This window comes from Sesamum indicum, linkage group LG7, assembly GCF_026168435.1.
Source record: "Sesamum indicum cultivar Baizhima isolate 11 linkage group LG7, ASM2616843v1, whole genome shotgun sequence".
NCBI lineage: Eukaryota > Viridiplantae > Streptophyta > Magnoliopsida > Lamiales > Pedaliaceae > Sesamum > Sesamum indicum.
Window position 1 is genome coordinate 2,835,235 of NC_142663.1, and position 15,917 is coordinate 2,851,151.

At 36.7% G+C, this 15,917-nt stretch overlaps 1 protein-coding gene and 1 pseudogene across 1 annotated transcript; both read right to left on the reverse strand.

Moving 5' to 3' along the window:
* Positions 1-712: 712 nt before the first annotated feature.
* LOC148787465 (uncharacterized) lies at positions 713-3,388 on the reverse strand (annotated as a pseudogene).
* Positions 3,389-15,259: 11,871 nt separating this feature from the next.
* Positions 15,260-15,748, reverse strand: LOC148787466 (uncharacterized). The gene has a single exon (XM_088882374.1). The coding sequence runs from the start codon at positions 15,746-15,748 to the stop codon at positions 15,260-15,262; it is 489 nt and encodes a 162-aa protein (XP_088738500.1).
* Positions 15,749-15,917: the final 169 nt, after the last annotated feature.

Consider the following 15,917-nt stretch of genomic DNA (forward strand, 5'->3'; position numbering starts at 1 on the left):
TGATTGAATCCTTGCCCTCGGAATTAGGGAGTCCTTCCACAAAATCCATAGAAATGCATGACCAGGCCTGGTCTGGAATTGGTAGAGGCTGCAGCAACCCAAAGTAGGGGCGGTTTTCATGTTTTGATCTCTGGCAAACCTCACACTCCTTCACCCAATTTTCAACATCATTTTTCATAGTAGGCCAATAAAACAGCAACTTGGCCCTCTGATAAGTTCCAGAAATCCTTGAGTGGCCCCCAAGTGCTGAGTCATGGAGAGCTTTGAGAATTTTCTGTCTGATTTCTCCATGGCTCCCAACACATAATCTCCCTTGTTTCTTCAGTACTCCTATTTCATAAGCATAGTCAGGAAATGATTGAGGTTCTATGATTTTTGCTTGGATCACTGTCTGGAATAAGGTATTCCCTTCATAACTTGCTTGCACCTCTTGCATCCACATAGGAATCTGTGTGGATATGGCACAAGAATGCTGAGTATCAATCACTTGATCCATTCTGGATAAAGCATCAGCAGCTCTATTTTCAGTCCCCTTTTTATATTGCACTTCATAACTGAGACCTAGGAGTTTGGTGACCCATTTTTGCTGCAACATAGAATCAACCCTTTGGTCTAGTATGTGCTTGAGGCTCCTCTGATCCGTTTTGATAATAAAGTGGTTCCCCAACAGATAATGTTTCCACTTGGTTACTGCCAAAAGTAATGCCAAAAACTATTTCTCATAGGTAGATAATCCAAGGTTCCTTGCAGCCAGAGCCTTACTCAAATAGGCTATTGGTTTTCCTTCTTGCATCAGTACGACACCAATCCCCTTCCCACTTGCATCTGTCTCTACAATGAAGGGTTTGGAAAAATTTGGCATGGATAACACTGGAGCTGTAGTCATCACTCTCTTGAGCTGCTTGAAGGCTTCATCAGCTTCTGGGTTCCAACCAAAAGCATCCTTCTTCAATAATGCTGTTAGGGGCCTGCTAATTGACCCATAATCCTTGATAAACGTCCTATAGCATCCAGTGAGCCCAAGAAAACCCCTCAGTGCTTTGACATTTGAGGGAACAGGCCATTTCACCATGCTTTCAATCTTTCCTGGATCAGTTGCAACTCCCTCCTAAGAAATTATATACCCTAAGTACTCCACCTTCTTCTGAGCAAAATAGCACTTACTTTGATTTGCATACAGCTGATGCTTTCTCATCAATTCCATCACCTTTCTGAGATGCACTAGGTGCATTCCCCAGTCCTTACTGTATATTAGAATGTCATCAAAGAACACCAGGACAAATTTTCTAAGGTAAGGTTCAAACACTGTGTTCATGAGTGCTTGAAATGTGGATGGAGCATTGCATAAGCCAAAAGGCATAACCAGAAATTCATAGTGTCCACTGTGGGTGATGAAACTTGTTTTAGGAACATCATCCTTCCTCATTCTTATTTGAAAATAACCAGACGTCAAATCAATTTTGGAGAAGAATTTAGCACCATAAAGCTCAGAAAGCAATTCATCTATGACAGGTATAGGGAATTTATGTTTCACAGTGAGCTTGTTAAGATATCTGTAATCTACACACAGCCTCCATCCACCATCCTTCTTCTTCACTAAGAGTACTGGGGAGCAAAGGAGCTTTGGCTTGGTCTTATGATCCCATTCTCTAGCATTTCCCTTACAAGCTTCTCAATTTCTGTCTTCTGTCCATAAGCATACATGTATGGGTGTTGTTTCTTAGGTATGGCCTCTGGTAATAATTCTATGCAATGCTCAATACTCCTCTCAGGTGGCAAAGATCTTGGTTCCTGGAACACATCCTTGTACTGCTGTAATAACTCAAGTACTTGACTATCTCTTGTCCCTTCATGTAGAATCTTGTGATTGAGGTATAATTCACCTTGCATATTATGATTTCTCTTTCTCATCAAGCTGATCATAGCACTCATTGATGTATCTCTAGTTTCATAAAGTGGGGCATATAAAATCAGTTTATTCCCTGAATGGTTGAGAGTGTTTTAGATTGACTAAAATTCAACTCCACAGGATCATAACCACTAAGCCAGTCACATCCAAGAACCAAATCATATCCCCCTAGTTTGAGCAATCTTACAGGGTGTGTAAACTTCCTCCCTTGCATTTCCCAAGTAAACTGATCACATTCTAATTTGCTAGCAAGCTTGCTGCCATCTGCTACTCTAATCATCATAGGAGTAGTGCTCTCTATCTTGCAGTTAAGAGTTCTTGCCACCTTCTCATCTAAGAAACAGTGAGTACTCCCACTGTCTATAAGGATGAGGATCTCCTTGTCTCCTACCCTGCCAATCATCTTCAATGTTTTACAGTGATCCTGTCCCTTCATAGCATGTAATGATACAGCTATATCCCCTTCCTTCACCTCCATTTCTTCAGGTTCAGTTTGTTTTTATCATTCCCTTCAAGTTCTTTAGCTTCTTCATCCTCCAACAGCATATAAAACTATTTATACTTACATCTGTGGCCCGGTACAAAGGGTTCATCACACCTATAGCATAATTTTTTTTCTTTCTTGGCTCTTACCTCAGCCTCAGTAAGGAGTCTCTTAGGTTGAAAGTTTGATCTGAGAGTGGGATTCTTGAGTGGTGGTTTATAAGGTGGTTTTGGGTGAGGATTTCTGTTTACGGGTTGAGCCCTCTTTAATATAGCACACACAGCAAACTCTTGTCTTCTTGCTAGAACAATGGCTTTGTTTAGTGATGTAGGTTCACAAGGGGTTACAAGTGATTTAATCTCATCCTTGAGCCTGCTGATAAACTTCATCATAAGGAACTCCTCCTCCATGTTCTTGTTAAATACCATCATCTGATCCTTAAGTTGCTCGAACCTCTCCAAATATGCATTAACAGTGGTCTCTTGTTGGAGTCTGTTGAAGGCTGTCATGACCCTCTCGTAATCAAGGTCCTCAAATCTCTCAAGAATGCCTTTAACCAGCTCATCCCAAGATGGAATCTCCCTTTTTTCAGTATACCCCTGGTACCATAATTTCGCTTTCCCTTGCAAGTAGATGGAAACCATGCAAACCTTTTGATCTTCAGGTATAGGAATCATTTGAAAATACCGTGTACATCTCCTAACCCAACTCCTAGCATTTTCACCATCAAAATATGGGAATTCCAGTCTATTCATGGTGCCATAGGAACTGGTTTGCCTAGGGGATTGTGTCTCCTGCCTGAAGGTGATGGCTCCTTCCTGTCTGAAAGGGGTGGTACCCTCAGGTTTATAGCCCGTGTTCATGGCTACCCTTGAAGAGGACCCCTTCTCCACAGATGCTGTCAATCCTTTCCCAAGAACAGATTTGTTCTTGTTGTACAGTTTTTCCACCATACTTTGCATTTGTTGTTGCATTGTTAGCATGTTGCGTTCCATGTTTAACATCGAAGCTTGGATATTTTCATGTTGTGCTCCATTTGATCCATCCTATTGTGTAGTTCTTCCTCACTTGCCTGCCTTCTGGCTTTTTCATCCAAGACCACAACCTCAGTTTTCTTTTGGGCTTCTTGTAATTCTTTTAACCTCGTTCCATCAGCCATGTTTGGCTTCCTTTTTCTATTTGTTTTTAAGTTCCAAGGATCGCTGGCTCTGAGGCCAAAATGTTATGAACAAAACTAATCGGGCAATATGAACACTTAGACATAGAAATGAGGATGAGAGTTTGAAAGAAGATGAAAACAGAGAGAAGGAGAGAATAAGCTAGAAATTCATTCATAATGACAGAACATAAAAGCTGAAATCAACATTAAAATTCCATCAGAAAAAGAGGTTGTTTGTCCTTGAAATGGAATTCCCATTGGCTCTAAGAAAACTTGCAGAAATCCTCAAAAAAGAACAGCAGCAGACTTCACTGCTGCGCCATAATCCGCAGCCGTCCACGTGTCACTCGCCTGATCATATTTGAGCGGTTGTGATGAGCTTCGAATCCCCAATTTTACTTGCCTCTCGATTGCGCCCTAATTCGCCTGAAACGACGCAGTCTTCAATCAGGTTACCAAAGTTATCCCCAATCTCCCTCGTTTGTTTGATCTGACGGTCCTCATTTTTCCCTTTGATCCGACGTCTCCCATTAGAAGTCGCATTTTGGCTTAAAAGTGCAACATATAGAAACCAAAAATCCACAAACAACCGCATGCAACCACAGATCCAGAAAAATTCACATCCACGAAAAATGTTTCAAGATGAATAACACCATAAAAATAAAATAATTACATAAATATAAACAAATTAAGAAGCTAAAAATATACTTACATAGATACAAATAGAGAAGTCCTCCAATTAATTTCTTTTCCTTTTTTCTTGACCTTTCTTCTCTGTTGCTTTGTTTTTTCAAAACCCTAAACGAAAAAAACAAATAAAAAATCGAGACATGTGAGTGTGTATGTGGATTTGATGGGTTTTCGCGTCAAATGGTGGATTGAGAAAAATGGTTTTGAGGGTGTTTACCAGTAAGGTTTTCTTTCTTGAATTTCGTGTTGTATCCACCCCCACTGCTGCTTCAACCAAGGGTGCACAGGGGCACCATGAGGGCTCGTCACTTTCGACGCATAGGGTCGGCCATCCTCCACAACGAACGAACACCGTCTCTCCTTCAACGAGGCTGTGAAAACCCTTAAATTTTATAGCTGATTGGTGAACAAAGACATGTCCGCTTACATCAATCGGAGCAATAAACCCAAATGTAAGCACTTAATGACCCCCTTTTTCACATCACCCTCCACCATTGGTACAAAACCCTAACCGCTCACTCCCTCTCTGTTGTCTTTCGTTTTCTTTCCTTGGTTCTCCTTCTCTGTTTTCTTGAGTTGAGAGAAGAGGAGAGGGGAAATGAACATGGTGGGTTTGGGGGTTTTGGTGTGTTTGGATTGAGAGAGGAAACGGGAAATGAACACTGTGGGTTTGGGGGTTTGGGATTGTGTATTTCTAGTAGAGAGAGAAGGTTTCTGCCATTTGCTTCACTTATATATAATATATATACATACATACTTGCACATAATAAAGTGGGTATAATTGTCAAATTTGGATTGTTGATTTGAACGATCATAAAATTGGGAGTGAATAGCTTTTTTCATTATAAATAATTAAATCTATATTTTTTGTATATTTATTCTATAATTCTATATTATACTCTGTAGCTATGTTATTTATAAAAATAAGAACAATTCTGTATTATACTCTGTAGCTATGTTATCTATAATACGACTGTGCTTAAAAAAATTTCTGTTATTTTTTTATTCAACTAATTTAATCCTTAATATTATTTTATTAAGGATAAAATATAAAATAATATTATTTTTTATTAGTTACCTTCATTTACTATCAATAGCGTACCATTGACATAGATTAATTTAAAATTTAAAATAAAAATGTGAACTCAAATTCAATAGAATATCAACAAGTTATTTCAATAAAAGCAAGACCTTTTCCCTAACACAATTTTGCACAAGTACTCATACCTAAAGCACTACATCAAGATTATTTTTTCATCACTTTTAGACATCATTGCTGCTTTATTCTGATCAATTTTATCTTTCTAAAACTGTTTACTAACTTGAGCGTCAGAATGTAACATGTTTTTTGCAAGTCTCGTGTTTTAGGCTTGTAAATGACTAATGTTAAATGACTCAAGCTACTTTAATTCGTATCAAATCATAATAAATATAATTATATATAATATGCATGTAGACAATTTCTTAGAATCTTATTATTATTATTTAATTTTTACATGATTATAAATCTAATTAAAGGGTAGTTTTAAATTATAATATATACAACCAAAAGATCATAGTAATTAATTACTTTACATTTTACATCCATATATTTATAATAAATAAAAATGTATGTCATTGAAATCAATCCATATTTTTAATTTGCTTGAAAAATGAAATAAGGTTTTAATTTTTTTCCTAATTGTGAAAATTAGGGAAAAAATAAATAACTCTTATTTTTTTATTTTTTGAACTCTTATACTAACTATCACCAAAATTGTTTACATATAATTTTCTTGTAATAATCTCTTTAATTTTTATTTTATTCATTTTGTTGGTGGAAAATAGTCTAAATTACGAATATTTTTTTATGGAATGAATTGAAGAAAAAAAGCATAAAAATCATTGATTAATCTTATTAAATTATATTTGAATTAAAAATATAAATATACAGAAATTAAATTACTTATTAGTGAAAATGATGCAATGAAATTGTTCTAGACCAAGTAATAAGTGCATAAAAAGTATTTCACAAATCACAGACTTATTTAATTCATCAAATAAGTTTTGAATAATATGATTATGATTTTATAATTAATATAACAAACAAAATTAATTATGAAACCACTTACGGAGTAAGTAATCTTATTCTAAGTTTGCTTTTCATAAATAATAGATTTTAACTTAAACTTATTTAAAGTCCTTCCTTCTAATTGAAATTTATCTTTGTTGAACTTGCGGTATTATACTGTTTAATCAGGCATCTCAACATATACACTACAAAAAAAAAAAAAACACAGAATTCAGGTTGATTTTACAAATGGTTTTTTCAGGATTTGGCACGGTTATAAACTGAAAAAATCATTTTAAAACGGAGTTTAGAAAGGTTTACGAACTGTCATTGTAGGGGCCGTTCGTAATATATAGGAATGGTTAGTGAAGGATCGTTCCAATTTTGGACGGTTATTATAACATCTTGATAGTGACCGTTCCTTATAGTTTATTTGAACATAAAAATTATTTTTTTTTTAATTGAAACGCATTGAATAACATTTGAAACAGTTATGTAATTTAATTTGGGTTATTTTTGGAGTGTCAGTGGAGAGCCCCAGGAAGCCTTGCCCCGGTCACCCGCTCTGAAGAAAGTCAGAAGGACCCCGTTTGTGGGGAAAAAGAATGAAGAATGCAATCCCCCCCTTTTGGAAACAATTTACTTTTCTAGTCTGCTCCCTTTCCCCATTGTAAATGGGGATGAAATAGTTTTATTTTATTTGTGGATGCTAATTTTGCTTTCCTTTTGACTCCTCCCAGCCAAGTTTTAGACCGAGGGTCATAATGCGACATTCCATGTTTCCTTATTCATTTTCTACTTGAGGTTTGATCGTGCTATACTATACTTTTACATGATATGATGTTGGAATCTTGCTTGGAGGGGGCCCTTTAGTATATCAGGTCCTTTAGGGTAAAGGTGTATTGCTGAATATTTCTCTTGTTATGCTGTCAACCCTGCATCTTTAGCTGCTATTTTCTCTTGAGGACGGTGTTAGTTTTTAAGATATTTTTGCTAAAAATAAATATGCATGTACCTAAGAAAAGGCATACAAGGGCTTTATAAAGGGCTCAAGGTTTCCCTTATGACGGATGCATGAGTATTTTTTTGCACGAAATACTCCTATGTTATTTTATGTCTCGTCTTACTATTTTAGAAAGTGTGAAAAAATGGCATACCTTTGTGAAGGATGCCCCTATGCTGGGGAGGATGCCCCGCAAGAGGAGTTGTTTGGTGACGGGGGATATCCTTAGGAAGGACCTTTTTGTTTGAGTGGGGGTGTCCTTCAAGAGGACTTATTTGCTTGAGGGGACGTCTTTCATCATGTGTAGAATTTTTTAAGGTTGTGTATGTTCCATAGTCGAGGTAGAGGACGCCGTTCACCATTTTCTAACTCATAAGCTCTTCGGCCTATTGCTTCTGTGACTTTATGTGGTCCATCCCAAGTGGGATCTACCTTTCCTACCGGCTTTAGAGTGTCCACTCTTCGTAATACTAAATCTCCAACTTGAAAGCTCTAAGTTTGTAAACTTTTGTTGTGGGCACTGATCATAGTATTTTTGTACTGTTGTATGCAGAGAAAAGGATTTTCTTTTAATTCTTCAATAGTGTCTAGATTTTTCGTTAGGAGTTCTGTATTATTCTCTTTAGAAAAATGTAGGATTCTAGGAGAGGGTATCCCCAGTTCTCAGTCCCATAGACTATGGTAAATGGACTCTCCCTCGTAGACCCTCGAGGTGTTGTCTTGTAAGCCCATAAAACACTAGTTAATTCATCTGCTCAATTTTCACCAACTCGTCCTAATCTCCTCTTAGTCCCTTGTACCAATATATGGTTGGTGGCCTCCACTTATCCATTGGAGTGGGGGTGTGCTATCGATATGAACCTTTGCTTGATGTGTAATACTCATAAATTTATTCTTAAGAATTGTATTAAAGGAATGATATCTGACATATGTAACATTATCATTTTATCTAAATCATTGAAGATTCTCCAAGTTATTTACAACTGAAGTATGTCTTTTAATTATCATATGATCTTTGAACAATACTATTAAGTATGCCCAGTTCTTGTAATTTATTAACTGGTTTTTGAGTATGTAAATTTAATTAGTCATGATAAAAAGTATAATTATATCAAATTATAATTTTGAGTATACTTCTCTTTCATTTGACTTAAAATACTAATTATAATAAAAAGTATAATTATATCAAATTATATTTTCGACTCTTTCATATTGGCTCTGTCTTGTTAATTAGTTGTAAGAGGGTTAAAATAGAGTTCACATCCTAAATTATGTTTAAATTATGTGGACTTAATATATGTAACTCCATCATCATATTTCAAATTATCATTCTCATTCTGGTTAAGAATAACAAAAATTTATTTGTATTATTAAATTCAAATTAAAAACTTTACTTATGCAATCAAAATGATATACTATAAGTACTGTAGAATTCTTTTGTAGTTATGTCATCTATTGAGTATGCCCCTCTTGCTAATACTATTTAATAAGATTGTATTCCGTAACTAAATTTTGATTGTCATATGGCTAAAATACCTGTTTTGATTCATAATTATCCATATTATTTTCTCCCCTTCTATTTAATTAAATAAATATAATTTAAAATATGTACTTGAATCAGGTGTGTCTTATCAACTAGTTTTTTACTAAATTTGAGGGGATTAGAATAATTATTTTTTTGAACAAAATGTATAAGTTAACTAGTTATTATTTATCATAATTATATTTATTTGAATTTGTCTAATCTTTTAATGCACGTGTGGAGTAAATTATATAATTAATAAAGTTTAGTTTTTAAATTCCATTGTCATATTTTAGAAATTTATTTTCACGATGATTCTCATTTTATTTATTATATCTTTAAAGGTGTGTCTTTTTGCACTTTTATTTAGGAAAAAATCCAGAGACCCCCTTTGTGATAATAGAAATGTTTAAAAAAATCCCTATAAAAATTGAAGTATCGAACAGCCCCCCTGTGTTATAAAATAAAGTTAAAAAAAAATCCTCCGTATAGAAATTGAGCCACACTCGCTCTTTACTGTGAATTTGCTATAAAAGTACTTTTTTTTTTTACATTTTTGCCCTTCTCTCACATCTAATATATATAATATTATATATTTATTAATAATAAAATATTATATAATTATTTAATTAAATATTATATATATTTATTAATAATAAAATATTATTTTATATTTAATTATTTATATAATAAAATATAATTTTAATTAAATTAATTAAAAAATATAAATTAAAAAAAAACAGCAGCGACGGCGAAAAGACGCCGTCGCCGCTGCTTAAAGAGGAGGGGCGCGCCCTCCTCAGATGACGGCCGTCGCCCACGGCATTGCCCAGACGGCTGAGGGGGGGGGGGGGGGGCGAGGGAAGGGGAGGGGGGAGGCAGGGGGTGGGTTGGCCGGGGAAGAAGATTGGGGGGTGGGTGGGTGGGGTGGGGTTTTTTATAAATTATAATTATATATATTGTAAATATATTTTAATAGTTATAAATTATATATATTACAAATTAAAATAATATTATATTAATATATTTAGTTTGACCGGTTGACTACAAAGGGTATTTTAGTCATTATTTCGAAAAAATGATGTTCAAATTGAACACGGGGCAATAATGATTATTTATTCATAACATAGGGATGATTTTTTATATTAAAAATTTCATAGGGGGATTTTTGATATTTTGATATACCACAGGGGATCAAAATGAATTTAACCTCTTTTATTTATGTAGCCTTAAAATGTTTAAAAAAAATTATTTATTAAGAAGTGTAGTAAGTTGCCAAATTACGATTATGGTTTCATTCTTAATGCTTATTTATTTATTTTTTAAAATTTACTTCAGAACTAATATGTTAGTATACAATTATTTCTTATATTTAAATTTATCATTTATTTATTTGACAAAATATAGTCTAAGTTAAATCCTTTAGTATCTAATTCTACTTCCAAGTAATTATCATATTTAGATTTACACTACTTTTTTACTTTAACTTTTGTCCATATAATGAAAAATGATTTTTTAGTGAAAAATAATTTCCCTTTTAAATTATTGTTCAATAGTTAATTTTTATCGGCAACAATTATAATATTCTAGAGTTAATTAGTTTATTATTTTATTAAAATACTAATTTTTAATATTGTTTTATGATGTCACTCACGGTTAATATGTATTTAGTGGTCCTGAATTTGGTATAAAAATATAATTATAAAATTTAATTCATTTACCAAAAATATGTTAGTATATAATTATTTTTAAAATCTATATTTTAAGTAGATCAAAAGACAAGATACAAAATGCAAATTCTAGTTTATTCAGATAACACATGATAATATTATTGTTAGGAATAAAGATGTAAATTAATAGACTCCCATTTCATCATAATTAAAAAGTAAATAAACAAACGTACAGTAATAAATCCTCTCAAATGAATATTTATTTTTTAATCATATCACGAACGTGAAAACTAACATGAAGTATATTACAATAAGTAATTAAATAATAGTTCCTATTGAAATATAATTAGATATTAGAGTCTATTCTTCTTAAAGGGTAAATTGCATAAAACTTAATTTAATTAAAAACTCCCAATGATAAAAAACTAGACAAAAGATCTCCTGTATTTTTCAAAATATTGCATCTCCCCTTCACCTAACCGCGTTAAATATTTGTTAAATTGGCCGCTATACCCTTCTTATAACAAACATTAATTTTTTAATATAAAAAATAAATGGTCCAAATCTTAAGTAATTTAAATATATTTTTTATTTATAAATATTTATATATGTACTATATATAATTGATCCGTCCAGGAAAAGTTATCACGAACTCGCCTTACGACTGTAATCAATCCCTCGAACAGACCTATGATCCTGAGAACACAAAAGGTTAGGTTAGTCGGGTTGGTCCCCTACGAAGATACTCCGACGCCCCCAAGTTAGAATTTTGGTATCAGAAAATGAGTAGATAGAATAATCTTTTAGTGTATGTGAGCATTACCTTTTAATGAACATATCCAGCATATTTATAGGTTGTCCCAATGTATATTTGGTAGGTGCTGACAAGCTGTAATTGTGCTCAAATCATACTCCAAGATCGCAGCTAATTGATGTTCCTTAATTGATGCTGATGTTATTTTTGCCACTGGAGTACTTAGTGGGATTCTTGCCTTTTTTAGAGATTTCCCATGTTGGTAGTCCAATTTATCCTCAGCGAAGGGTAAATTTGTCTTTAGATAAATCATCCTCATCATTAGCCCCCATAGTTCTGTACGCATAGGTCTCCTAGCGTGCAGAAGTCGAAAAATCACATCAGACATTAATTACCTCGATCTGGGAGAGACACGCATCGTCATGGAGTAGCTCCTTCAGGCTTTGTTGCCACGTGTCGCCATTGGAATGGCTTTTAAGTCCCGTATAGACCCGCTCATTTCTATATATATAAGGAGTCATCATTCAAAATTTCTTACCGGCTCCACTTTCCTCAAGATACCTGCCCTCCGCTAGTCTGGTGTTCGAGTTTCGATCTCCTGCATATAAGGTACAATGTCCTCTTCCAGTTCTAGTTCTGATTCAAATTCTTCTTTAGCTAACGTTTCTCATAGGGTCGAGTCACCTATTCCTTATGAGGGTCCGTCTAGGGTTAGGTCGCGACATAGGTCGCATCGCGATCAACATGTAGAAGAATCTAATTCTGATGATGCCCCTACTCACATCATGCTTGAAAATAACCCTTAGTAAGGTATAGTTAGTACTGTTAAGCAACAAGTTCACCTCATAAAAGAGAAATACATCCCTAATAGTTATAAGGTTATGATTCTAAGGTCCTCTGATCGTATGCATCGTCCACCCCAGGGTTTTTGTGCTTTTTCATTGAACCATTTTGACGCAGGTTTGAGTTACCTCTTGCCCTTTATGTGGCTCAGATTCTTAGGCGTCTCGAAATATGCCCTATGCAACTATCCCAAATTCCATCCGCCATATAATTCTCTTTATAATCATAATGAGGGTCCATCGATACGAACCCAATTTTGACGATTTTGGGACCCTGTATTCGTTTACCACTTCGACTAGATCTGCAGACAGTGGATTCTTTTACCTATCTGCCCGTAGGGATTGTAGGTATTTGGACCCTCTCACCTCGAATGTAGGCCCTTGGAAGAAAAAGTTTATTTTCATTTGTCCTCCTCTAGGTCGAGAATGGCCTTTTAAGTGTGAATAGGTCTTAGAAAAACCAAAAAAGCCTATAATCGAAGGGGGTGGGTTGGAAGGTGATCAAAATTAACAGTCTCACCTCCTACCGGTATGACCCGAAGAAAATTTTGATAGAGGAAGTCCTCAGGCTCGCGCACCTCTCTCCTGCACCCATCCCCTTTGAGGGCTCTTTAGGTGAAAGATTCACCTTTCCCTTTTGTCTTTTGATATTTCCTGATTGCTTTACTAACTTGCTTTGACTTCCTCGCAGACGACATGGTTACTCAGGCTCGCCTTACTCAGCGTATTCGTGTTGCCCAAGCCAGAGCAGCTATTGAGTCGGTCGCTCCTCTCCCAGTCGCTCCTCTATCCGCTACTTCGACCAGACCTGTTGCCGAGAGTTCCATGGCTTCAGAGGGATCTCAACTTAGGAGTACCCTTCCGATCGACGTTGGGAGTGAAGATACACGATTACGGGGTTTACTTCGAGATGTCTCCCATGAAGTATTGGGGTCGCCAAACAGATCTCGTATCGATGAATCTAGTCCAGGAGGTTTGGTGGGCCGAAGGAGGAGGAGGAGGGGGAAGAGTCCGATGAGGCCTAACACGAGGAGTCGATCTCAATCTCTTAGAGTTGATCCCCAATCAGATTCTGCTGTAGTTGAGGAGCGAAGGAACATGGAAATGTTGAACGATGTCTCTAATTGCTGGCATAAGGCTCGTGAGGATTTGCGAACTCCTAACCATCTTACGGCCGAGCTGACTGGGGAAAAGCTTATCCCTGATTGGAAGGTGTCTTCTAACAGTACTGTCCTAGAGTCTCTATCGGGTCAAGATTGGGAACTGTATAATGCGAGCTGCTTGCCTCGCTACCAGGCAGCCTTGCTACAAACCTCTTTTACTCGCATCAGGGAACACGCTACTCATTCGTTGATTCAGGTTTCTGTTTACCCTCTTTGTTTTTATTCTCATCTTCTTTTTCTGACGCGAGTATTTTTTTAGGATGCAAACTTTGTTCGTGGTCTCTCTTTGAAATGCGCTGGGTTCCGTAGGAATGAAATTATAACTGAACGTAGGAATCACGATCAGCGAGCTAAAATTTTGGAGATCAAAGCTCCAGGGGAAAACTTGGAGAACCAACGTGCAACTCTGGAAGCTCGCTTAAGGAGCTAGAGGAGAAAATGTCTTATGAAATTTCTAAGGCAATGGAGTCAGGGAAGGAAATTGGATTCGCAGCTGGTCATGCAGCCGGAAAGATCGCGGGTGCCATAGAAGGTCGAGCGGAATATCTTAATTCGGATGACTTCTCCACTCGCATTCGTGAAGCTCGCATCCAAGGCACTCGTGATTTCATCAAGGCTCCTGCATTTGGAACTGCTTTAGAGATAAAGGCTGCAGATTACCTGATGCAAGGATTCCATAGATGCAAAGCTCAGGTATCCACTTTGAACGGATTTGTGCCAGAATTTGATGCGACCATGCTGGATCCAGGTTTAGATGGCAAGATGCAACCCTTTTCTGATTAGGCGGCCCCTCCCCAAGTAGAAGACGAATTCGCCATTCTTTTGGATGAGATCGAAAAAATATAATGCCTTTGTAAACGTTTCCTTGTGATTTAGATGTTTGAACTTTTTTGTAATCGAATCATTCAATCCTCTTAAGAATAGACAATTATTCGATTGGTCTTTTGCAGACAAAGTAATTCGATCTCTTAGACTGCGTGTGCGTCAAATAATTAAATACTGAAACCTTTTTCAGGCATAAATTGGCCTTTTCAGGCAGCAAAGTATAGCCCCTAGTTGGTCATAAACATTTTATTAGGCCTTCCATGCTATGGAAATATGGTCGCATTCTGTGGACCGTTTACATTATTTGGCCTTTTTCAGGCTCAAGGAAATACGAGCGCATTTTCAGATCGTTTACATTATTCGGCCTTTTTCAGGCATTCGTCTATGCATAGAATTTTCTGAGATTCTGTACATTCCAAGGTCGTGGGAGATTTCGACCTTTGGTATCTTGAAGTATGTAAGTCCCTCTTCTCTTTATCTTGATCACCTTGAACGGTCCTTCCCACTCTGGGTCCAATTTCCCAACATGTTTAGAGACCTCAACCTTTTTCAAGACTAGGTCGCCTATTTGGAACTTTCTTGGTCGCAGCCTTTTATTGTAGTTTCTCATCATTAGACCTTTGTGATGGAGTATCTTTGCATGGGCTACATCCCTCTTTTCTTTCACCATGGTGAGGTCGAACGCCCTTGTCTTATCGTTAGCCTCTGGGTCATAATTTGCTATCCTCTGCATTTCTTCGCCAATTTCTGCAGAAATAACAGCTTCAGAGCCATAAACTAAACAAAAAGGACTTTCACCTGTAGACGATCGTGGGGTCGTTCTGTAAGCCCATAACACTCCCGGTAGCTCCTCGTCCCAAAACTCCTACGGCCTTATTCTAGCTTTCAAGTGTTGAAGGATAGTTCTGTTCGTCACCTCTGTCAGTCCATTTGCTTGAGAGTGGCCAACTGATATGAAGTTTTGTCGAATTTTCAGCTCTCTCAACCAATTTGTGGTTTCTTTACCTTGGAACTGTGTGCCGTTATCGGATATTAGTATCCTAGGTATTCTGAATATGTCAATGCCCCATCGGTCGAAAGGGCACGCGATCTGTACTAGCTTCATTGGTGTAGCTGGGGTATGTATCAGGGAGGCGAATTTTTGACAATTCTCATATTTTCGCACCAACTCCTTTGCATTCTTTGCCATCACTGGCAGAAATACCCTTGTCTTGCGACCTTTTGCACCAATGACCTTGCTCCTGAATGGTTACCACAGCTTCCCTCATGGATCTCTCTCATCACATATTTTGCTTGTTCATGGTTCAAGCATTTTAGCAATGGTCCTTCCACAGATCTCTTGTATAAGTCCGATCCAATCATGGTGAACCTTGTGGCCCTAAATTTTAAACTCCTCGCCTGCACAGCATCGTCAGGTAAGATTCTCTCCTTGAGGTAGAGCATTATTTCTTCCTTCCACGTGCATGGTTGGTCGACAGTTTCTACTTCTATAGTTTTTGAGATCGCTGGACGATCCTTCACCATAACAGTGACTGTACGACTCTTAATCCCTGACGGCAAAGCTCCGAATTTTGAGAGGGAGTTTGCTCTATTGTTTTCACGTCTAGGGATCTGCTGGACCGAACACTTATCGAATTGCTCAATCAAAGACTTTGCTTTTCTATGGTACATCGTCATAGATCGCTCCTTTGTCTCGTACGTCCCTTCAATTTGCATAGCTACCAGTTGAGAATCGGTATATACCTCCAAAGTTCTTGCTCCAGCCGCGTGGGCCAACTCCAATCCCAAAATCAGTGCTTCCTATTCTGCTTCGTTATTAGTTGCAGGAAAGGATAATCTTGTTGCG

Bases quoted from the DNA above. Each gene is read 5' to 3' on its own strand.
- LOC148787466 (XM_088882374.1), bottom strand. From the start codon at position 15,748: ATGACGATGTACCATAGAAAAGCAAAGTCTTTGATTGAGCAATTCGAT.